Raw genomic sequence first — 25,199 nt, forward strand, 5'->3', positions numbered from 1 at the left:
GCTGAAGGGGTCATTAGGGCTCTAAGACAGTACAAGCACACTGTACTCTGCTCTTGGCCATACATTTCAAATATGGGATTCCTGCCAATTACACATGCTGAAGCATGGACACAGGAGTGTGGCTCTCTCAAACTGCACTTTTATACTGATAATAAGAAATTAAAATTTTATTATTTCCCTATGGAACTGCAATGATGTGTTACAAAACATTATAGTAATTGTGTTTATATGACAAAACTGAACTCAAAATTATTTAATGGAAACTTCAAAAACAAATTGCATAAACTTCATTTTTTGAAAACATTCTAATATTGTGTATCTTATATAGGTGAGATAAGTAATGATCCTATAACATTTAACACCAACTTAATGGGTTACCCTGACAGACCTGGATGGCTACGCTACATTCAGAGGACACCATACAGTGATGGAGTATTGTATGGATCACCAACTATAGAAAATGTGGGCAAACCAACCATCATTGAGGTACTTCCTTTAAAAGCATTAGAAGGTTTTATTTCATTTTTAAATCTTTATCCCTTAATATAAAATAGTGTGCAAAATAACTTCATAAACAATTAAATGAAGAACATCTAAATATTTAACTTTGCACTTTTCTTTCCCTTCAGTGCAAACAAATACAGTTGTTAAATCAATTAACAGAGTTTTTTATTTACTTTTTATCACTTAGTGGTAAATTATTCATGTTTAATAACTAACACCAAATGTTTTCCTATTCTAATCTCCTAATTACTAATGCTGACAAAAATCACTATTTGTTGTATCTATGTCACTAATATGAATATAATTCCAAAATTTTAAAAGTACTAATTATATAGTGAATAGCAGTTGAAAGACAAAAGCTGTATGATTCTCAGTCATGCCTTTGGTCCCCCACCACAGATTAGGAAGTCAATGGAGCAACTCTGCAGCTCACAACATTATGAAAAAATTGCTACATTAACTTGCCAGTTCTACCAATTTTGCTTGGACAGCCATATATTTGTGTCAAACTCTTGATTAATTGCTTCTCTTGGTTTTATTAACTTGTTCTTCTCCAAAGATTAAACTGTAAACAGCAGCCTAGGTTCTGATTCTACAAACAGTTCCACATGTGGTTAGTTTTATGTACATGTGTAACGTTCCCCTCTAGTGTTATCTGGACTGGTGATCTGCTAGATCACCCCAATCCTTGACTCTGAGAGCCAGCCTCAGCCTGCTCTGCTGTGAGAACACCCACTCCTGAATTGTTCATGCACAGCCTCTGGCATATAAACTGTTCGTTGGATTGTGCAACCGAATGACACTAGCTAATATCTCTGGTCCCAGACACAACTCTAGGAACCTCCGTCTTGTAGCGTCCAGTTATGCCCACTAGATGCTGCAAACTTATATGAATTTGTCAATTTAACAAAGAAATTGATGTGTACCAGGCTTGTTATCGCAAGAGGAGTCTCTGACATGCTTCAAACCAAACACACTGCTTCAGGTAGAATAAACAAACAGATTTATTAACTATAAAATAGATTTTAAGTGATTATAAGTCAAAGCATAACAAGTTGGATTTGGTCAAATGAAATAAAAGCAAAACTCATTCTAAGCTGATCTTAACACTTTCAATGCCCTTACAAACTTAGATGCTTCTCACCACAGGCTGGCTGGTTGCTCTTCAGCCAGGCTCTCCCCTTTGATCAGTGCTACAGTCACTTGGTGTGGTGTCTGTAGATGTAAGTGGAAGAGAGAGGAAGAGCATGGCAAACATCTCCTCCTTTTATCGTGTTCTTTCTTCCCTTTTGGCTTTGCCCTTCCCCCTTCAGGGTCAGGTGAGCATTACCTCATTGCAGTCCCATACTGGCCAAAGGAAGGGGGATGACTCACTTGAGAGTCCAACAGATCCTTTTGTTGTTGCCTAGGCCAGCATCCTTTGTTCCTGTGAGACTGGGCTCGGTATGTTCCATACCTGCCCTGATGAGGTGTGAACTGCCTCTCTGCTCTTGGAGAGTTTTTGCCTGGGCTTATTTTAAGCCATGAGGATACATTTTCAGCCTCATAACTACATACTTTGAAATTATAACCTATAACATTACTGTAACAACAATGATCAGTGCATCATGAGCCTTCTGAAGACACCCAACATGACAAACTTTGCATTGGATACCACACAATCATTTTACAAGGATGAACATGTGGGTGCTATGTGTTCCCCCGAGGTACAGAGCGTTACAATATGGTTAGTCCAATTGATTTCAGTGGCACTAATCACATGCATACTATTAACCATGTGCAGAATAGTCTGCGGGATCAGAACCCTGGATTGCTTAAAGAAACTGTTTTTAAAATTGTTCTTTTTTGAGCCGTGTCTGTTTCCAAACCTGCATCAGGATCTGCGAGGATGGATTCTTGCTGCTATATAGAGTACCACTGAAGTCAGTGTAACTTTGCACAGGTACAAGGATCTTTGCACAGATGCATTAGCAAATCCCAGTATAGTTCTGAAGATTCTACGTGAGCACAGAAATATGCTAGTGATACCAATGCATGATTGGGTCCTACATTTTGATGTGAGCTATATATATATATATAGTTCACCTATCTCTACTCTTTGACTTTATCATACTTAGGTCAATAAAACAAGAAAAAAATACGGGAAAAAAAAACAAAACAAACTGCTCCCTCTTGTTCCTGAAATGGAGCTGAGAGAGAAAAGAATACAGGACTAGGGTAGGCTTACCACTTGTATGTAAATATGTTATCCATGTGGCATCTGAGAATATTAGTGCAGTATAAATAACTATATAGACTAGTTTGAAAATCCCAATAAGCTGTCTTTATTTAATACAGTGCTCCATCAAAGCCAGTAGGCCTGCTCATTCATCTTTCATGTTTCTACATTTATAGTCCATAGAGGTTATTTTTTTAGTATTCAAAAATAAAAATAATTACATATATTAGTGAATACTTTTAATTTAAGAAAAACAATACTTTTCTATGCTGAATTAATTAATTTTGGTTTTCATATTTGTACTACCATTTTAGTATCATCTGTTTTTATTCCAGATCACTGCTTATAACAGGCGCACCTTTGAGACTGCAAGGCATAACTTGATCATCAATATAATGTCAGCAGAAGGTATGTACAGAAGAGATTTTGCAGCACTCTAGATTGTATAAGTGATAAATTGTTAAGATTACATGATTTTTAAGATTTGATAAAATACTGTCAAACATTAAGCAGTGTTTCAACTAAAAGCATGAGTGGTGAGGAGGAGGTAAGGGAAACTTCCCTGTCTTGATTCATCCTGTTTGTTATTTTTTGCTAAACCATTTTAACCAGGGCTGATTTATGCCCTGTTCTTAAAAATTCTTCTGAAGAGCTAATTTTTTTGCTTTTGGAACCAGATTGTACCAAACTGTATATTTTCTACACCTATGCCACATACAAGGGATATCGCTCTTCTTCTGCAAAGTATTTGTTTTGAAACCAATAGTAGTGAGAGCTGTATTTGAGAAGTGCATCAAGCCTTTGAAGTTAAAAAGACAAAGAAACATGCAGGGATGTCAGCATTATTTTGCATATCAGTTGGTTAATGAAAGATATATCTAACTCAGGGATCGGCAACCTTTGGCACGCAGCCCGTCAGGGAAATCCGCTGACAGGCTGGGACGGTTTGTTTATCTGCAGCATCCGCATGTTCAGCCGATTGCAACTCCCACTGGCCTGGCACGGAGAACTGCGGCCAGTGGGATCTAGGATCAGCCGAACCTGCGGATGCTGCAGGTAAACAAACCGTCCCAGCCAAACAGAGGATTTCCCTGATGGGCCACGTGCCAAATGTTGCCGATCCCTGATCTAACTGGAGGATTAGACATTTAAAGCATAGAATGAAAAACTTTTTGCAAAGTTAGGGACACTGGGTCAAATTAAGCAGTGACATAATCAAGTACTGCTTCATTGAGGTAAATTGAGTTATACAATTTTGTCATCCGCAATAGTGGATGTTGGATTTTGAAATGGAGGCAGGGAGGCCCAATATGCTTTTTTAATGTCTTTATGAAAGACAATGAATTTCATAATATCAAATGCTTTAGACAAGCAATGACCTTAAAGATTCAGGTTGCCTTGCAAAACAGCTAGTTGCATGTTCTATCAACTGTCATTGATAAAAATTCTCCAAATAAATAGAATGAGCTAAATTCTAATTTCGTTTATATTGGTGAAAATCTTGAGCAGCTCTGAAGTCGGTGGAACTGCTCCAGACCTACAGTGTTGTTGAGTTCAGAATCTGGTTCTCTGGGCCACATTCAGCAGAAATGTAGATGAGAGTGCAGGTTAGTCAAAAAAGGAGCATAAGTGGTAAAGAAATGTAATTTGCATTGATTTGGTATTCAATGGATAGGCAAAACAAGTGTCATACACAAAAGAAATTGTCCCAAGAGAAGCACATAACAGAATGTTTTATGATAAGGTAAAGGGCTGCATTCTCTTCCACACTTTTCCTGTTATATATTCTCGTTGGCACTCCCTGCAAATAAAAATCCTTACCTACTGCTGCTTTTTCTGGGAGCAGCTTCTCTACATTCTTTTAGTTTATTATGTAAACACATTGGATATGTTATCTCCTATTCCACATACAGAACTCCTATTCTTGTCACTGGCAGCGTAATACTTACATTGAGTAGAGAATATGTCCCATTATCAGAAAAACAGAGGGGTTCCATAAAGCAATAGTCGCTTTTTTCTTCTTCCTTTTCAAATTGTCATAGGGACCAACAGTGTAGTGTGCTGAGCATTTTGGCCTCAATCCAGCAATGCATTTAAGCACATACTTAACTTTATGCACGTGGTTAGTTCCATTAACTTTAATGGAACTGCTCATATGCTTAACTTATAGCATGTGCTTAAGTGCATTGCAGAATCAGAATGATGGCTCAGGGCACTGGAATACCAAGCCTTCATTCCCTAGATTTTAAAAGCAATGCACAGGCTTTTAACTTTGATATGCCTCTTGAATTTACTACTTATTTTATTGCTAAATCCCCACAACATATAGAGGTCAATAGCTGATGTATCACCAGAGGAAGAAAATCCCCCCCAAATGCATTTAGGTAATTGTGAAATGATTCACTGCAGTTAAATCGTAATGCTGAATGTGTGACAGTCAATTCCACAGTTATAGACAGATGTCATAAAAACTCAGAAAGAAAACTGGTATGTGATCACAAAGCATCTATCTATTCTAAAAGTAGCAAAAGGAAAAATGCCAGGCAACAATTTTTTGCATACATTTTTTCTCCTCAAATTTTCTGCATTGTGAACATCCCTTTCATCTTCATAATGTTACTATGTTGATTTGTACAAAATACCCTATCATACTTAACTAATAACATCTGTTTTATCATGAAAGATTGTGAAAGTCCTGTTTTACTAAATTTAAAAGCCAGTGTAAAACTAAATAAATAAACCAAGTGAAAAAATCAAATATCATCTCCAAGAAGAGTGGAAAGGATTTAAAAATGAAGCATATTGATATTCATTTAGGAAAACCTGTGTCCTTCAATACAGTTTGTTACCCGATTGCAGTATGTAACAGTGTAAGTAAAATATTCAGAAGTCTGTAAAATCAGAAAACAAGACATAAATACATGTAATTTGAGTTAATGAGACCTGTAAAATGAAAATTCCTGTGGTTTTTCTTTAATATTTGAAAAAAGGCTTTTTATTTTATCAGAGCTCTGACCACTACTCCTGGCCTCCTCTCGGTGCTTTTAGAATATCTGTCTATGGAGAAAAAATGAAATGTGCATATTGAATTTATGAGTGTGCACAGGATGCAAATGCACAATGCCACAAAAATAGTGGCACACAAAACTGCAGCACCCAGGTGTAGCAGACAATGTTCTGTGGTAACTTTTACATTTAAAAAAGTAGATGTTTCAGGTTAAACAAGTTGCAAACAAGTCACAGTTCAAAACTGAAAACAATATAAGTCACCTTAAAAATACCAACACCACTGATCTGGCTTAAAAGTAGAACTGGGCAAACTTTTTTAGGCAAATTGAGTTTTCACCGAAAAATTTGTTTTGGTCAACCTGAATCTATGAATTTGACACTCATAATTTTGACCATTCACAAAACAACCAGAGGAAGAGGAGGTGAAGGTTGTGGTGGTAATGGTCATGATGCTGCTGCTTCTGCTACTGCCCTTATAATATTGAGCCCAGTGGTAAGGGCACTCACCTGGGATATGGGAGATAGAGGTTTGAATTCCTGCTCTAAAATATACCTGATATGGACTTTCTCAATTAATTGAAAAGTCAGAAAAAAATCGGATTTGGTTTGACCAAACTGATTCATTTTTTTAACATATTTCAGAACTGCCATCCAGCTGAAAAATCAGTTATTTGCCCAGCTCTCCTTAACATTTAGCAAACCATTCTAATTGTGGGTGTGGACAGTTTGTGCATTTTGAAGTTACTGATTACTTAGACAGGAGGAAACTAAAGTGGGACCTACAATATAGGCTGTCATCACCTTCAGTTTCAACATGAAATTGTGGCCTATTGCATTTACAGGTTCCAGCCTACAATATTTCATCTTGAATGAATCATCTCATGCCACTCAGGTCAGGGTATGAAACATTGCAGGCTGGGACTTGTAGTCATTGCAGGCCACTCCTCTTTGCCCAAGAGTAGGGTAGCTGCAATTTTCTTCACTTAATGCAGATTAAGCGTTGTCTTCAGGGGCAGATCCTGTGCAGATGTACACTGTCATAGCTTCATTGAAGTCACAGCTCTATGATAATTTACACCAGCTGAGGATCAGCCCTCAGGTTATTTGCAGGTTGCCAATAGCTCCATAAATAGGGCAAAGCTTGAATGTTTCTTTAAAAAATAGTTGGTGCTATTATAAATAAACATAGTTTGATAATTAAACAAGAGTGGCCAGATCAAATTCAGAATATAACTTGATATCATAAAGGATTTTAGGAAGGTGCCTCCTCAGTCTTCTTTCATAAATCAGTAGTGCAGTACTCAACCACCATTTTAGATCTTTTGTAGTAAAGACATAACTCTTTCCTTCACAAACTAGATTTTCCTTTACCATATCAAGCGGAGTTCTTCATAAAGAATATGAATGTAGAAGAAATGTTAGCAAGTGAGGTTCTTGGAGATTTTCTTGGAGCAGTGAAAAATGTGTGGCAACCAGAGCGTTTGAATGCTATAAACATCACCTCAGCTCTAGACAGGGGAGGCAGAGTTCCACTTCCTATTAATGATATGAAAGAGGGGTAAGCACATACATATATATCTATATCTCTATATATCTAATCTGTTTATAAGTCTTTAGCATTCAAAATAAGTGTCTCTGAAGTGTTTAATGTTCCTTTCAGGCATTCAAGACTTTTTGGAAGTTACTTTTTAAAGAACAAACTTTTGGAAATTGTTACTACATTTACAAATACATAAGTTCCCAGAGGCCCCAGATGGGGGGGATCAAGGTCTTTTGACCTTAGGTGCTGGGAATTTACAATCAAAGAAACATTAACAGTTTTCCCTGCTTACAAAACAGGTGGAAGGAAATAAGACTCTTAATCTACAATTACAGTTTTATATCCCAGTAACTGCAGAGCGTAATTTTGATTCATGACTCTGAAGTTCTACAACATAGACCTCACAAAACTTAAAATTAGCTCAGCTGCATTCTGTTCCAAACATCACAGGCACATTTAAAGCTACATCTTCCAATACAATAGCTCTTAAATTTAGAGTTCACTGATTAATATTGCTTGGGAAGGGGCTCGTGCCTTTGCATTAGAAGTTTTAGGAGTTTTTTTTTTTAATATACAGAAAAGAACTTACAGGAGAAATATGCCTTGAGCAAAATTTTCCTTTTTTAGTGTTTTTTTGATGGAGAGTCTTCTTGAAGTCTGTCATTACAGTTGAACAGCAGCTAAAGAAAATCTGGCACCCAACCCCCAAGTAAGGTATCAGTGAAGTTTGTTCATTGAACAATGTCTTCAAGGTCCCTGGATTCTGTGACTTTCTGGTGCAGCAGATTATATTCTGTAATAGTTTCATTTATTCATTTCAATTGAGATAAGTATGAAAATGAATAATAGTATCAGTACAGTAGCCCTTGTTTTATTTACTTTGACACTAAAATCAGTTTGTTTTGTCCCACACTCTGCTTTCAGTATGTTTCAAAATTTTATAATTGACAGTGCATAACTGTATTGTGGAATTTGTTGAGAGAAGCTGGATGTTTTGGCAGGTTGGCATCCAATAATAAATTGCAGTTCTAATTTAAAGCATTTTCAAATACATTTTACAATTTATACGTGGGAAGAAGTGAATTTTCAAGAATGCTATGCTGAGCAAAATTCTCTTATATGAAATGGAACTATTTTAACAGAACTTCCTAAAGTACTTTATCAATGATTTATTGCTGTGTTTACCTCAAAATCCTGAACTTTGAGCTTCATAAATTTTTTTAATGAAAACTGACTACTGCTAGTCATAATCACACAGTACACTCAAGCAGTAGTAGGAATGTAATAAGTAGCTAGAGAAACAGTTTGGTCCCAGTTCATTGTGGCTACATTGGAAAAAGTGATGTCATAGCCTATAAAACACAATTAGCTGTTTTAGAAATGAACTATGGTGATTATTGGAATGCAGAGGACTAGACTGTGTTCATCAGATATTTATTTATTAATGGATATCCTGGTGACACTTTGTCACACATCTTTTTCTGCAGTGTCTATGTTATGGTTGGTGCAGATGTTCCATTCTCCTCATGCTTACGAGAAGTGGAAAATCCACAAAATCAGCTGAGATGCAGCCAAGAAATGGAACCTGTAATAACGTGTGATAAAAAATTTCGTACTCAGTTCAATATTGACTGGTGTAAAATCTCTTTGGTGAGTTACTTTCCTTGCCCTGCATCAGCAGAGTATTTACTGGCAGCAGTTCTTCTTTAGAGCACTTCTTGGATGGCATGTTTCTTGACCCCCTTTTTTGGCAGTGCTTGCAGCAAGAGAAGTGAATAGAAAACTTATTTGCCATCTTTTGATTTATATTTGCCTGCACAATTAAAAGACAAATCACACTTCCAAATTTAAAAAAAATGAAGACTATGTTAAAATGAAGACTGAATTTAACAAAAGCCCCCACAAAACTTCCAGTTATAAATAAGTTGTGCCAAACAAATTTAATTACCTTGTGAAGTACAAAAGGAATGTTGAAGACCTATACAGCACTTGGACTTCAGTAAGGCTTTCATTATAGTGCCACATAAAAACCTGTTTAAACACTGGATACATAGTAATATACCATTAAATGGATTAATTTAAGACCTGATTCACAGTATCAGGAAGTATTTATTAATCACAAGACTTTTAACGAAGAACAATGTCATGTGATTCACCACAAAAGGCCAGACATTTAAACCAATGCAACTTTATTTCATTAATGATCTAGATGGATGTAAAATTAACATTCATTGAATATACCAGCAATATCAAAACTGGACATGTAGCAGGAGAATGATGTTACAAAACTGCGAAGTTGCAGGGAAAGATTAGAACAGTCAACTGAATGCAATGAGATGAAATTCAGTAATAATAAAAGTAAAGTTATATTTCTGGTAACAAGCAACTTAGGCCATGCCTACATGACCACTTATGTCGACAAAACTTATGTCGCTCAGGGATGTGAAAAAAAACACCCCCTGAGCGACATAAGTTTCACTGGCATAAGTGGTAGTATGCACAGTGCTATGTTGGCAGGAAAGCATTTCCCGCCGACATAGCTATCGTCTCTTGTTGAGGGTGGTTTAATTATGTCAACGAGAGCACTCTCTCCGATTGGCATAGAGCGGCTACACAGGCGATCTTACACAGGCGCAGCTGCATTGGTACAGTTGTGCCACTGTAAGGTCTCTAGTGTTGACTTGGCTTTAGATAAAAATTGCTGGTGGGCAAGGAAGCAAACCTCTGTAAACAGTGAATTGATGAAAAATTTGGGAGTGACAGCAGATAAACTAAATACGAATCTCATGATTTAGTGTCATTGGGAGGGAAAAAAGTCATGGCAATTACAATTTGGTATCAATGTGCATTCAGTTCTTGTTCAAGTAGATGTAGCCCCGTATTCCATTTAGGTGCATGTGCACACAGAGCAGAGCCGGAGAATTTTGGCAGCAATACCATTAGAAGGGGTGACACTTGCGCCTCCTGGCCAAAGTCCCTCCCCTGACTATATGAGGCGGTGCCACTACAACCCCCTTCAGTTCCTTCTTACTACCCGTGGCTGGAGTTGGGGTTCTGTATAGTTCCTAACCTCACAATCTCTCTATGTCTTAGTGACTTTTCTAGTTGTGTATAGTTAATTAGTACCCTTAGTATAGTGACAGTTAGATTTAGTGTTAGTTAGCTTTAGTTTAACTAGGGTTTAAACATTGTCTGTCATGTGGGGGAGCGATCCCCAACAACAATTTCCATACATGGTGCTTGCTGTGCTTAGGCGAAGCCTATGTCAAGGAGTGGTATTCAATTTGAAAATCATTCACAAAATGGACTTGGGTGGCAAGGGATCTTCATCTAAAGCAGCACTTGCTCGACCAGGCAAGGCGGCCTGCTTCTGCACTGAGGTTGGATTGGAGATTGCTCTTGGGTTCTGAAGGTGCTGCTACTTCAGACTCCGGAGCTGGTGCCTCTCCAAAGAGACAAGGGAGTCGCTTTCAGTCAAGTGCGCCCAGGAAAAGGTCACATAAGACTGATCGAGGTCACTCCAAATCACGTGGGGACTCATCTGCCTCCTCCAGAAGGAGTCTGGACTAGCATGGTGTGAATGCCGCTGCACAGGATGCAGCAGGTCCCATTAACTGCTCCCAGGTACCAAGCAGGAAGGTCAGAGACCCCGTACTGTCAATTCTGGTTCTGGCTCCAGGGCATCCGTTGAGTCCAGTACCAATGAAGGTGATGCCAGCACCAGCTTTTTCTGTGTCAGCATTGTATTGGGCAGCAACTGACTTCCTCTGCCTTTATGTCCTGACCTTTCCCTTGGTCCAGGACTTTGCCAGGCCCGCATAATTTATATCCAGTGAGTGAACCCGTGAGTCTGTCAGCCCTGTACCCCAATGTTTCCCTTCCACAGTAGAAGTCTGGTGGGGGCCGGGATTGGCACAAGGGAACTCCTGGGCACCGGAAACTTCTTTGGCACCCCTGCTGTCAGCGCCACCAATGTGTTACCATGGTGGCACTCACCGCCCTCCACTTCAGCAGTCTTTCACCTTGGTACCAGTGCCAACTTCAGGATTGGCTCTGTTTCTGGCACTGGAAATGATGGAGACATACTTGGTGCCGGCAGCACCATTTCCACCCTCTGCACCTGTTCATTCTGGGCTACGGGTGAGTCAGACTGGTTGCTCTATCCCTCAAGGCTAGCTCCACCTTATCCCTGAAGCCCAGGACTCTTTGGTGTTCAGGTTGAGATCTTTCTCCTCTTGCACTTCATCACCTGACCCTCAGTGGGGGCCATTCATGGGATGGGGCCTACTGATCACCAATGACTTACCCATATCAGTGGCCTCCATGGAATGTATGGCATACGCCTCAGTCATGTAGCTCCCACTTCTCGTCTTGCTCTAAGGCAAGATCACTGGGCAGGTCTGTGGTGGTGACCATTGATCTGCCACAGGCCCAAGGTGCACCTTCCTCCTGAAGAGCCTTCAGTATCATCCTATCTAGATCTGTCAGTCCTGTAGCAGGATTTGGCCCTGGCACAGTTAACTGCTTCATCTTCATCCCAGACGATTCCACAGTGCCTGGCTCTTCCTCTCTGTTGGTACCAGAGGATTTCAAGGTGTACCAGGACCTTCTGTGGTACCTGGCTGCTTTCTTGGATATTCAAGGAGAGTTCTTGAAGGAGAATACCCATAAGTTGTTGGATATCCTGCAGCAGTATGCCCCGGGGAGAGTCGCTGTCCCTATTAATGATGTGCTCCTAGAGCCTGCTAAGGTTCTCCGGAACATGCCAGCTTTGGTATTGCCTACTGTGAAGTGCATGGAGAAATGCTTCTTCATTCTGGTGCAGGGATTTGAGGATTTTTACTCACATCTGGCCCTAGATTCCCTAGATGTAACTGCAGTGAATGATACAGCCTGGCAGGGCAGATTTAAATCCACTCCCAAGGATAAGGACTAAATGGATGAACATGACAGGTAAGAAGATTTACATCTTCTCTTTCTTGCAAATATGCATTGTTAATCAGAAGGTATTCCTGTCCAAATCTGATTTTGTGAACTGGATGGCTATGTCTAAGTTTGTGGACCAGCTGCCTGAGGAATTTCAGGCATTTATCACTGACGGCTGCTTGGTAGCTAAAACTTTATTGCAGTCCACACTGGATGTCACGGATACATCACCAGAGTGATGGCCTCAGCAGTGACCATGAGAAGGGCAGCCTGGCTGTAAAATTCAGGCATTCTCCCTATGTGCAACCGAGTGCTTTTTTTTGGACAAGATAGATGAGACTCTGCACTCCTTCAGGGACTCTAGTGCAGTGCAGAGGCACCACTACAGTGGTCAACAGTAATAGCATCATTCTCAGTGCACATTTGGGCAGCCTCCCCACCCCCATCCTAAACCCACAACAGTGGGGACTTCCCCAGAAAGGGGCATAGGTCCCAGAGGAGGCAGCATTTGGGACCAGGGTTTGGCCAGTCAACACACCTTCCCCCAGCACTCCTCACCTTTCCTCCCTGTTCTTCTGGACCATTTTGGTCCAGAGCAATATTCCAGTCGTCACTGTCTTTTCCCCACCCCTACTGTGAAAGAGATCCAGCCTGTCCCCAAACAATGCTTGGGGTTTGATCACCACCAATAGCTGGGTCCTAAGCACCTTCTTAGGAGGGCTAGGCCCTCCAGTTCCTTTCCAGCCTCCCTGCCACCTATCCTCCCTGTCCCTCTTCAGGGACCCCTCTTATGAGAGCAGGTTCACAAGCTATTGGCTTTGGGGGTTGTGGAGGAGGGTTTGCTGGAACACCAGGGTCAGGGCTTTTATTCCCAGTACTTTCTGGTGCTCAAATCCAAGGGAGTGATAAGACCCGTACTTGACCTGTACAGCCTCATGAAATATATCAGCTACATGAGGTTCTGAATAGTCACTCTGTCAACTATCTTCCCTGCATTCTCAGAACAGGTTTGCTGCTCCGGACCTTCAGGATGCCTACTTTCATGTGGTGATTTTGCCAAGCCACAGAAAATGTCTTTGATTCATGATAGCAGAGCACCATTTTCAGTGTATGGTGCTTCCCTTTGGCTTCTCTTCTGCGCTTCAGGTTTTTACCAAATGCATGGTCGTGGGGATGGCATACTTCAGGAAGAAAGGATTCCACATTTTCTCATACCTGGACAACCGGTTACTGAGGAGCAGGCCCATAGAGGAAGTCCTTTCCCATGTTGACACTACACTGTGCTTGCTTGACTGTCTGGGTCTCATCCTAAACACCGAAGAATCAATTTCCCACTCAGAAAATTGAATACATTGGAGCCCTCATAGACTCTATGAGTTTGAGAGCATTTGTGCCAACTGACCGTTTTCAAGTGATTCACCACCTTTTCCTAAGTCTGCAGTCTCAGCCTTCTCTGACAGTCCAGATGTGCCTGAGGCAAGCAGACATGTGGCTCCAGTTTTCATGGTTACACCTTTGCACCCTTAAAATGTGGCTCAGGACAGTTTACTGTACCACTCTTTGGACAGAGTTGTCTGTCTCCTTCCACTGGTCCTGGACTCTTTGCAATGGTGGACACTTCTAGAGAATGTTTGTCAGGGAGTTCCCTTCATCTGGCCCTTATCAACCAGGTCTGTTGTCACAGATGCCTCCCTGGTGAGCTGGGAAGCATATCTGGGGTTGCTGTACATTCAAGGTCTGTATTCAGAGCAGGAGTCCTCACTGCATATCAATTTACCGGCGCTTCTGGCCATCTGTGGTGCATGTCACACTTTTCTGAACTGTATCAGGGGCTCAGTGGTTTGTTCACATACATGGCAGTGTTATTGTAAGTATTATGTGAACAGGCAAAGGGGCACATACTCCAGGATGCTCTGCCAAGAGGCAATCAGGTTGTGGCAGTTCTTCATCGAGGAGAGTATCATGCCAATTGCTGACCACTTGCCCAGGGTCCAGAATCATCTCACAGACCATCTCAGCAGGAATTTTTCCCTGAATCATGAGTGGTCCCTGAAGACAAGTGTGCTCCGGGTTGTCTTTGCGGCTTAGGGCATTCCGATGATCAACTTGTTTGTTACAAGCAACATCAGGACTCCCTGTTTGACATCTTCTATCTTGGCTCCAGTTAGCACGTCTGTATGCTTTTCCCCCAATCCCAGTCATTCCACAGGTCATCCTCAAGCTGAAGGCTCATTCTCATTGACCCAGTGTGGCTGACACAGTGCTGTTTCTCTGGCCTTCTAGCACTGTCAGTTCAGCCTCCCATACCCTTTCCTCTCTATCCAAACCTACTCACACAGAATCATGGTCACATTTTAAATCCCATACTCAGTTCCCTGCTTCATGGCTAAACAAGGAGGAATTGTGGTGTTCTATGGCTGTTCAACAGGTCCTACTCAACGGTAGAAATTCCTCTACCAGAATGGCCTATTCACAGAGCCTTGCAAATCTGCAGGTATCTGCTTTGCATCCATGGATGCGGATATCTCTGGATCATTTTTGCGGATTGCAGATCGGATGTGGATACAGATTTTGTATTCATGCAGGGCTCAACCTATTTGGCAAAATGGAAGCAGTTTTTGGTGTGGTTGTTGGCCCCCAGAGTTTAACCAGTGCTGCCTTCTATTCAGGACAACTTTGAGTACTTGCTGCACCTTCAGTCATTGGGCCTTGTGCTTAGCTCATTGAGAGTACATTTGACGGCAATATCAGCGTTTCATCCCCCCTATTCAGGGACGATCAGTCTTGTCCAGTGCCACAGTAGCAAGATTCTTAAAAGGACTTCGTTATCTCCATCCTCCAGTCCGTGAGCTGATTCCTCTGTGGCACCTTAACACGGTCCTAGCGGTTTTAATGGGACCTTCATTTGAGCCCCTGGTATCTTCTTCCTTTCCGCTTTTGTGTCAGAAGACTGCATTCCTGTTTGTGATAACATCTGCAGGGAGAGTCTGTGAGTTGCAGGCTCTGATGGCAGAACCTTCATGCACACAATTCTCTACCGATAAAGTGACTTTACAATCACACCCTGAAAATTTTGTCTAAAGTGGTTTCTCGGTTTCATTTGAACCAAGTAGTATATTTACCAGTGTTCTTTCCTAAGCTGTATTCATCTCCAGAGGAGCAGCACATTCATACATTATATGTCAGTGGACATTTAGCCTTCTGTCTGGACAGGACTAAACAGTTTCCTGCTGTGCCTCAGCTATTTGTGTCATATGCAGATCGTATGAAGGGGCAAGAGTCTCTTCACAGACTCTCTCTAAATGGATATCCTCCTGTATCAAGACTGCATATGAAATGGCTTCAGTGGGTGAGAGCGCAAGCTGTGTCAGTAGCATTCCTCAGTGATGTCCCAACCTTGGACATTTGCAGGGCTGCTACATGGTCATCCATACATACAGTTATGAACCGTTATGCCATTACCGCATCTTCCAGGGCAGATGCAAGCTTTGGTAGGGGGCAGTCCTGCAATCCTTGTTTAGGTGGACTTGGAGCTCTGCCTCCTGGGGTGCTTGCGAATCACCTAAGTAGAATACTCAGCTGCATCTACTTGAAAAAGAAGTTACAGTTACTTACTGTAAGTGTGGTTCTTCAAAATGTGATGCAGATGTGTACCCCATGACTAATCCTCTGTCCCCTCTGTATTGGAGTCTAGTCTTTGGGCACTCGGTGCCAAGGAACTGAGGGGGCTCAGGGCAGTGCTGCCTCATATAGCCAGGGGAGGGACTATGGCCATGAGTGTGAATACCGCCCCTCTATGGGTACTACTAGACAAAATTCTCTGGCTCCAGTGCACTGGGTGCACACACACTTAAGTGGAATACATGGCTTCATCACATCTCAAAGAACCAATTACTGCAAGTAACCATTTCTTGTCCTTTGGGATGGATCTGTACATCCCCGGTAAGCACAAACTGCTGAATGCAGTGGCTAGCGCTAGTGGCTGAGAGGCAGGAGCAGACTGTGCCCCCCTCAGTACTGTATCCAGGTTCACTTCCTTTGAATACCAACTAGGGGCAAAGGAACAGGTAGGAGACGTTTTACAACCTTTTTCCAGTCATTCATAACACATTCGTGCAACACAGAGCAGGGTTTACTTTTTGGTATTTAAGAAATGTGCTTAATATATAAATGTATTTATTAAGAAATATATCAATAGCCAATAACCAGATTATTGTAATATAAAAGTAGGTCTTTTGGATTTATTTTATCAAATAACAAAAATTAGTGTTTAATAAAATAAATTGAAAGGACATATTTTTATATTACAGTAATCTGATATTTGCTATTGATCTGTTTCTTAATAAATACATTTATATATTTAATCTTACTTCTGTGACAGGGTCGGGCCGGATGGCTGCAGGAGAGTAATAGAAGGCAGATATATTAGCCCCAGGTTAAGTAGGTCCCTTTTCCCTGGGAAAGGTAACAGGGAAGGTTCCAGAACAATCAGGGACTTTCTGGAGACAATTAAGACAGACAGGCTGATTAGAACACCTGCAGCCAATCAAGATGCTGCTAGAATCAATTAAGGCAGGCTAATCGGGGCACATGGGTTTAAAAAGGAGCTCACTTCAGTTTGTGGTGCGTGTGTAAGGAGCTGGGAGCAAGAGGCGCTAGGAGCTGAGAGTGAGAACACATACTGTTGGATGACTGAGGTGTACAAGCATTATCAGACACCAGGAGGAAGGTCCTATGGTGAGGATAAAGAAGGTGTTGGGAGGAGGCCATGGGGAAGTAGCCCAGGGAGTTCTAGCTGTCGCACAGCTGTTCCAGGAGGCACTCTAGACAGCTGCATTCCACAGGGCCCTGGGCTGGAACCTGGAGTAGGGGGCGGGCCCCCCAAATCCTCCCAACTCCTGGTCAGACACAGGAGGAGTTGACCTGGACTGTGGGTTCACGAAAACAGCCAAATTGAGGGCTGCCGTGAAGCTCCAAGGCGAGCAAATCTGCCAATAAGCGCAAGACCCACCAAGGTAGAGGAGGAACTTTGTCACACTTCCTTATGTAAAATAAAATAATGCAAAATGAGAATGGGTTAGTCGAAGTGTTACTTACAATATATCTGAAGATCAGCAAAATTTCTTTAATTTGGTGAAACCAGAACTTTGAATAGATCCTCTAACTTCATTTATATGGCTGATCAAAAATATCTGTCTTGTGCTATGGCAATGTTTAGAATGAGTCTTCAAAAGTGCTTTTAAAATACCTATTTTTAGTGATGTCAGATTATTTGGAGATAATGGTCTTCTAGTCAACAATTTTTTAAAATTACTATTTTCATTTGTACAACTATTCAGCTACTGAATAAATATTTTAGTAATCTTTTTAATATTTGTCTTTTTAAGTTTTAGTTTGTCACTTTATGCTGATCTTCTAAATTATCCAATAATCGATAAGGCAATATTTCATCTAATGAAATGAATGCGTTTGTTGTTACCTAGATTTAAATGAATGAAAGAAACATTCACCTTATGTATTAATTATATTCTGAAGTCTACTAGTTCATATATGTTACTATATGGGATTATTTTATTTTATATTCAGATTGAATAAGCACAAGCACAACCAGGGCACATAATTAGATTAAAAATCCCTTACGGTGAAGTTAATACTAAATAATTGAGCTTTACTGTTATACAGTAGTTGATTACATTAATTTCCCCCTTTTAGTGGGGTTTGAAAGTGCTACATTGCTTCTTTCCTCTACTTTCTAGTGACGTACAGTACACTTTGGGAGTGTGAATGGGATGAATAATTGAACAGAAGCAGGATAAATATTACTTTATCAAAAACTGGGGAATTGGATGTCTGAGGGAATTAATAATGGGATATATACACCCTTTCTGCTTTATGTTACAAGAAGAGAAGGGTGAATGATGAGTTTCTTTGGTTCAACGGCAGTTCCAAAAAAAAATTTTCCGCTTGAACCAAAAATGAAACTTTTGAAATTTTCAGCCAATCAAAAAGTTAAAAAAATGAATTGTGTCAGTGTTTCTTTTTGTATTTTGTTTCTTTTTAGAATCAAAGGAAAATTTGAAATTAGAAGTTATTTCAAATAAAATCAAAACTTTCATTTTGAAAATATCCAAATGAAACATTTCAGGTTTTCAGAATGTTGGGGGTGTTCCCCCCCATAAACAATTTGATTAAATTGACACTAATTTGAGTATTGTTTTTGTATCGCTGAATCATCATTTTTCACCAAAAAAAATTTTGACTGCAAAATTTCCCTAGCTCTAGTTAAAAGTACAAAAGCTTGTCCTGGGTGATATTGACCAGAAAATGGTTATTTGGTAGCTTTCTGACTTAGATAATTTTTCAGAGAGTTTATTGTATGCTCATTGACCAATGCTGTTATTTGGTAGCTATTGAGTGTCTTAAATAAAATTAATTGGTGGTCTCAGTCCAGTTCACATAACAAATTGTCACCATTTTGGGGTAGTCACAGCAGTGGTCAATGAGCATTTTCTGTGATTTGGTCTTTAATGGGAATTAAGACAATGGAATACCTTACGTGAAAAAGTCTTTGGAAAAATAAATGGAGATGTGAGATTTCATATAATTTGAAATGCTGTGCTGTATAGTGTTGCTTTTTCTGATTTATGGTTGGTTAAAATTCTTTTCATTTTCTACATACATTTGTTAATTGGTTATGTAATTGTCTTTCTTTTGTATCAGGTTGATAAAACAAAACAAGTTTCCACCTATCAGGAAGTGATCCGTGGAGAGGGAATATTACCTGATGGTGGAGAATATAAACCACCGTCTGATACACTGAAAAGCAGAGACTATTACTCGGATTTCCTAATTACACTGGCAGTGCCCTCGGCAGTAGCACTGGTGCTTTTTCTAATACTTGCTTATATCATGTGCTGCCGACGGGAAGGAGTGTGAGTACTTTAATTAGTAATTGTAGATTTTTCTGAGATTATAATTCATATGAAAGCATTCTGTAGAAGTGTCATTCAATTCATAAAAACACTTTTTAAACAGACGAGCAGAAATATTTAATATATATTGTACTGTTTTCCATCTAAACATGCTTTAAAATTAATAGTAATCTCCAAGAGAATGGATTTAGGGACTGTAGTTCTATTCAAAATGGTTAAATCATCCATGCACAAAAAAAGTAAAATAAAAATAAAGGACCCACCAATTCAGGACAATTATTTAATTGGACTAAAATTTTCATTCACTGAACATTAATTTTAAAGACCCTAACTCTAGTAAAATAAATATTGCTAAGGACCTAAATTGAATTTAGGGTTATAAAAGCCAAACATATGAAACAAAAGCAGCAAGTAACGTAGTTTCTTCCATCTCTTACATGTACCCTGATTTTATTTTGTCATAGTATTTATTTTAGCCAGAAGCTTTTTCCTTAACTTGCATTTTCATTCACTTGTGTGTGGTTGTCTGTCTGTCATCAGTATCAACAGCTCTATGTGTGTGCTCATCCAGTTCTTATCATTAACCTGGTGGCAAATGCTACCAACTTAATTTGGTGGTATCAGTGTCAGCATTTCCACATCATGTACTGTTTCCATCAGCAGATAGATTTAATGTTCCAACTATCAATGCTATTATTTAATTCATAAATTTTGTTTTGTTTTTAGGGAAAAGAGAAACATGCAAACACCAGAGTAAGTGTCTTCTTTCCTGTTATTTTTCTTTCTCATTTAATTTTCATTTCTCAGTAGCTTGTCATGCTTCATACATGTGTCATGCTCTTCTCTCACTCTCCTTGATTCACAGTCTAATTCATATATGTGAAAGCTGCTATAAAACAGAGAGGTGTGGCAAGGCTAGCAGGTCAGAATAAAAAGGGTTTGAAATTAATAAAGATCAGTTTAATGTAAAATCATTTAGAGTAATAATATTATGTAATTAATGTTCATGCATATGTGATGGCCAATCTACATTTTTACAAAGCAATGGACAGATGAAAGAACTTTCATGAAAGGTATCCCGTGCCTACATAATATTCTGCCATAAAATTGAAGCTGCTGTGAGTATTTAGGAATCCAGCACAAGAAACAACAATATAAAAGTTACCAAAACTTTTATGTTTACAGCAGGAAATAAATGGAATATTAACATTAGATTGCATAGTCTAAGATATTTTAGAAAAATACTTCTTCATACAGCATAGTCTGACGGAACAATTCTTTTTTTCAAAATTAAATAACTTAAATATTTGTTTTATACTGAAGCTGTAGTATAATTGTTCTACTGATAGGCTGTAGTATGCATCAAAACCCTTGTATTTTAAAGAAAAAACAATTTTCAGTGGTTTTACAAAACTATCCATATTCTTAGAACCCTTTTTAAGAAAAATATGTATTTTATTTCCTTTTAACATAGTATCCAGTTGGTCCACCACAGTGCTATACAGAAATCCACCAAAGAGCTTCGTGAGATGTCCAAAAATAGAGAGATAGCATGGCCTCTTTCAACACTTCCTGTGTTTCACCCAGTTACTGGTGAGATTATACCACCTCTTCACACAGACAGCTTTGATAATACTAGCATGCCACTAATGCAAACACAGCAGTAAGTATCAATTTAGATCTTTAATGCCTATAATGATTATGATATACAATTTAGCTGTGGAAGCCAGTGTTATTTCTCTGAATATATTCATGTACTATGTATCTCCATAGTTAAAGTTGCTTTGAAATTTGCATTTAAAGCAGAAATGAAATCTTAGTTTCACTAAGATGAACCAACAGAACTATGCAGATATATCAGCTACTTCCATTGCTATTAGCCTTCCTCCCAGACTAGAGGCAAAACATCACTGAAAACCAGAAATGATCATTTCCATTCTTCAAAACTTAGCTTGTCAAAAAAATTAATCTTGCTCTATCCCTGATGCTCTTGTGGTCTTCTGGACATATCTCTACTGAGTCAAGGTGGAAGGTTGGACTCTGGGAAAGAGATGGGGCTGTAGAAAGAGTGACCAGGGATGTGAGGCAGTAGCCTGAAAGTAGGGCTTGGAGGATCATGGTTTATACCGTGGTTCACTGAGGCAACAATGCTTGGGGAGGCAGGTGCCTCTTCACAAAGGCACTGGCATATCATAGGCTTCTCATGGCACTACTGCCTGGGTCCATTGGAAAGTAGAAGCAGTAATACCGAGGGAGCTCTTTAAGTATTGATACCTTGATGCAGAAACACTACACTACCTCAGCTTCCTTACACAGTTTTGTTCCCCCACCAAAAACCTTTTCACCCCCACATATCCCCAGTCACCACCTTTGCTCCCCTTCTTCCTTAATCAACCACTTTGCTCCTCAGATATTCTGACGCTTCTTCCAATTCCTCATAATGCACCATACAGCAGCTCTATAGGAAACCAAGGAAGGGTGAAGAGCCATGAAGCAGTGGGATGAGGATGCAGGGAAATGAATAGGGGATATAGGGGTACACAGCAGGGGTATGTTAGGAGAGGATTGGAAAAAAGTGGGACTTCAAGCTGCAAGAGCCACTGACGATAGGAATGGGGAAGAAAAAGCAGCTTGTTAAGAGTATAGCTGCTCCTTCCCAAAAGCCCCTCCTAGCTCAGGTCTGCTGTTTTTCTCTTGCTCTCCACTATAACCTTGTTGTCCCTTTTCTCCATGTGCCTCTTTCCCCGTATCCTCATTTACATGCACATCCTGAGTCTCCCCCTACAGCTTCATATATGCACGTAAATTTCTTCCAAGTTGCTCCTCCACAATGTTGCTTCTCCACCTTGAGCAGCCCTATGCTCCCCACAGCTCTGTGGGGACCAGCAATACAGGAGGGAGAGCATATTGTGGAGTGGGGCAGTGGGAACAGGTTTGCACAGGTTGACATAGGTGAGGGCAAGTCTGCAGGTTTCAGCACAGGAAATGGGGCTGTGAAATATCCCCACCAAAAAGTTTAGTCAGCTTTGGTTTAAGGTGACCAGTCTGCATATTCCATCACTACAAACTATAAAAAGCAAAGAAATAAGCTGGCAGTTAAGTCATTTAGTAGTCAGTCGACACTTCACTCTAGAGCTGGCCAGAAAATTCTTATGAAAAATTTCACATTTTCGGGGGGGAAACCCATCCCAAATTGGGACAAAAATTTTAACGGGAAGGGAGTTCCAGAAAAATTATGTTTCAAGAGAACCAAAACAAAATCATTAGGTTTGCTGGCTACAAGCTGGGAAGGCACTTGTAAGTGAAACTGAGCTGTCATTTTAATTTTCTGTCAGAAATTTTTTGTGGGGCAAAAATTTGATTATGCAAAAAGGGCACTGTCTGTTGAAAAATTCCTGATCAACACTACTTCACTCATCAATTCCCCTTCTTAACCTATATTTACCTCTCCTCCAGCATCCTCAGTCAAAATATTTCTACCATTACATTTTGTGTAGGATGATAATCAGTGTTGCCAACTCTTGCAATATGGTGTGTTTCTTAAAGCCCTACCTGCGGGAAGTATGTGGTTAGGTGAGCATCTCAGCTTTAGTTTTTATTTAAAATGTGTAGGTTTTATGGTTGCAAAGAGAAGCTTGAAAACATTATCTAGTACACCCTAATGGCACAAAACCCAGTAGCTAAATAAATGTTGGGTTCTTTTTGTTTTATAAAAAACATGATTGCTTTGGGGCCTGACTCATAATTTGTAAATGCTTGGCAATACTGTAATAATAGAAATAGAACACTGCAATAATTAGAGAAAATCTATTTTTTCTCTAGTTCTCAAAAAAAAAATTAATGTTTACATTAGAACTACTTTTGTTGACCTTTCAAATTTCATTGAGTGTTGAAAATCTCAGTAATAATATTGCGCTAATGCAGGAAAACCAGAAAGTGAAATTGAAGTTTCATTATCCAAACTGAGTGAAATACAAAAAGTAAATAAAACAGCAAAAATGATAATACAAAATAATCTTATAATTGGTAACACAAGGAGCTTTTTAAAAAATTGTGTATTACTTTTTATCTCAACAGTGTCTCTTTACTGTCATTGCATTAGAGTATAACATTTTCATTTTAAAGAAGAATTATATGTATCAGTTTAGGACTACCTCTGATTCATATTTCATATAGTACACATATTACTAAAGTGACATTTAGTTAAGAACTGTCATCTTGTTTCATATCTACACTGTATAAATATTAAGACATATTTTGGATACCAACATCATAATAGTGGATTAAACAGAAGGGATTAAAATTCTCTCCACAGTTACTCAGGCAACATTGTTGCAGTCTTGTCTCAACCTGTACTTTTAAATAGATATCTCAATGTAAAAATATATTAGAGAATATGAAATAAATTGGTTTAGAAAAGTATTTTTCTGCTTTCCTCTGCTCTGCTCAAACATGCTTACTCCAGCCCTTTGCAGTCATTTTCAGTTGTTTTTCCTCTGAAGTCAGTGGAAACAAAACAAAAAATAGCCATTTCTGTTGAAGTTTCACAAAAACATTTTCCCATGCACCCTCTGCTGGCTCATCGTAAGCAGTTAGTTGACATTTCCAAGAGCAAGAAGCATTCCTATTTGTGCTTTTAAATAAATAATTTTTGATTTTTGCTGTGATTAATAGACTTAAACATCAAATTCACTTTCACTGATTGGCTTCTGTTTCAGTTATAAAGATGTAATGGAGAATTGGACAAAATTAGTAGGGAACATACAGTAACAACCTGCAAATGCCCAAATGTGGGGAGTAATCTAATGTGAAGGACACAATACATTTTGTTGTTAATGCAGGGGGGGGGGAAAATAGGATGGAGTTAATTTCTTCAGCATACATAACATTCAGTAAGCTTCTAGTTTAAAATTAGGGCTGCCCCGCATAAATTTTTGAAAGGTATGTTATATTTTCAAATCTGAGAGCATTATAAACAAAGGCAAAGAAACTGCTTATCTTATCTTTATGTGGGGGAAAATCTGCCATTAATAAGGAAGATGCTGGAGATGAGAAGAATGTGTATGCCCAGCAAGTCCATCTTCCTGCCAAGAGGAGGTTGTTTCTTAAAGTGCTTTCATCAGTCTGTATGGGCCAAATTATGATATCTTTATTCAAGTTGTGTAGTAGCTTACTCCTCTAATTGATTTTGGTGTGACTACTCACCAAATAAGGTATAATCAATTTGAATAAGGTTACTAGAATCTGACCCTAATTGTCTCATGTAATGGGGAATTCTGCACCTTTCTTGGGCATTTATTCCACATTCTCACACATCTCTGTTTGATAACTTTTCCTACCATTTAGCTATTACTCCAGTTATTTTACTTATATCCCCATTTACTACTCTAACCACTCTCCCTTGTTCAGATCTTACAAATATTTTTAGACAGCAATGTTATTCCCCCACTGTCTATTTAGTTCCTTTCCTTTTTTCTCATTATTCAATGCCTCTGCAGCCCCCTAATTATACTTATTGATTTTCTTGGATATCCCTCCCACTTATCTATCTGTTGGTATTGAGGTACTGAGACTGGTACTGAGACTAAACACAAACTAAACACAACTAAACAAAATGTGGAACATTTTAGGTGTAGTTCCACAATGCAATGGGAATTGAAGGTTGTCCATTCCTCACATTATTGAGTCTACTAAGAGGGACTGTCATGTCCCTGCTCCATGACATAGCACTTTTTGTCTCTGGGGAATATTATTATTTATATTATGGTAATGCTCACAGCCCACAATCAGAATTGTAGCCCATTTGTTCCAGATATAAACACATGCTGAGGAAAAGTGAAAGTGCAAGAGGCCATTATCAGGCTGTGCTATCCTTGCAGTCAAATAGTAAATTTAAAACTATCTTTTTTTTACAACTGTTATCCCCTGCCCCACATGACGGTTAATAATTTTTCAAATTGATTCTTACTTTGTGACCACATTTCTGACCTTTCTAGATTTCTTTGTATCGCTCAGTCTCCATGATGTTCACCTCACAATTTGACGTACCTCACTGAGGAACATCTCCGCA

At 39.3% G+C, this 25,199-nt stretch overlaps 1 protein-coding gene across 6 annotated transcripts in view; it reads left to right on the plus strand.

Annotated features, from left to right (window-relative positions):
* The window catches only part of SGCE (sarcoglycan epsilon), a 61,097-nt gene that overhangs the window by 21,355 nt on the left and 14,543 nt on the right, over window positions 1–25,199 (plus strand). For 5 of the 6 annotated variants that reach the window (XM_084619129.1, XM_084619125.1, XM_084619124.1 and 2 more), the window contains 7 exons: window positions 329–486; window positions 3,058–3,130; window positions 7,091–7,289; window positions 8,759–8,921; window positions 18,918–19,129; window positions 19,856–19,882; window positions 20,604–20,792. In XM_084619129.1, coding sequence (XP_084475255.1) covers window positions 329–486; window positions 3,058–3,130; window positions 7,091–7,289; window positions 8,759–8,921; window positions 18,918–19,129; window positions 19,856–19,882; window positions 20,604–20,792 — 1,021 coding nt within the window. The remainder of the gene's footprint in view (window positions 1–328; window positions 487–3,057; window positions 3,131–7,090; window positions 7,290–8,758; window positions 8,922–18,917; window positions 19,130–19,855; window positions 19,883–20,603; window positions 20,793–25,199) is intronic. The other variant, XM_084619126.1, reaches the window with a different exon arrangement.

The sequence above is a fragment of the Lepidochelys olivacea genome (genome assembly GCF_965140295.1).
Source record: "Lepidochelys olivacea isolate rLepOli2 genome assembly, chromosome: 2".
Lineage (NCBI taxonomy): Eukaryota > Metazoa > Chordata > Testudines > Cheloniidae > Lepidochelys > Lepidochelys olivacea.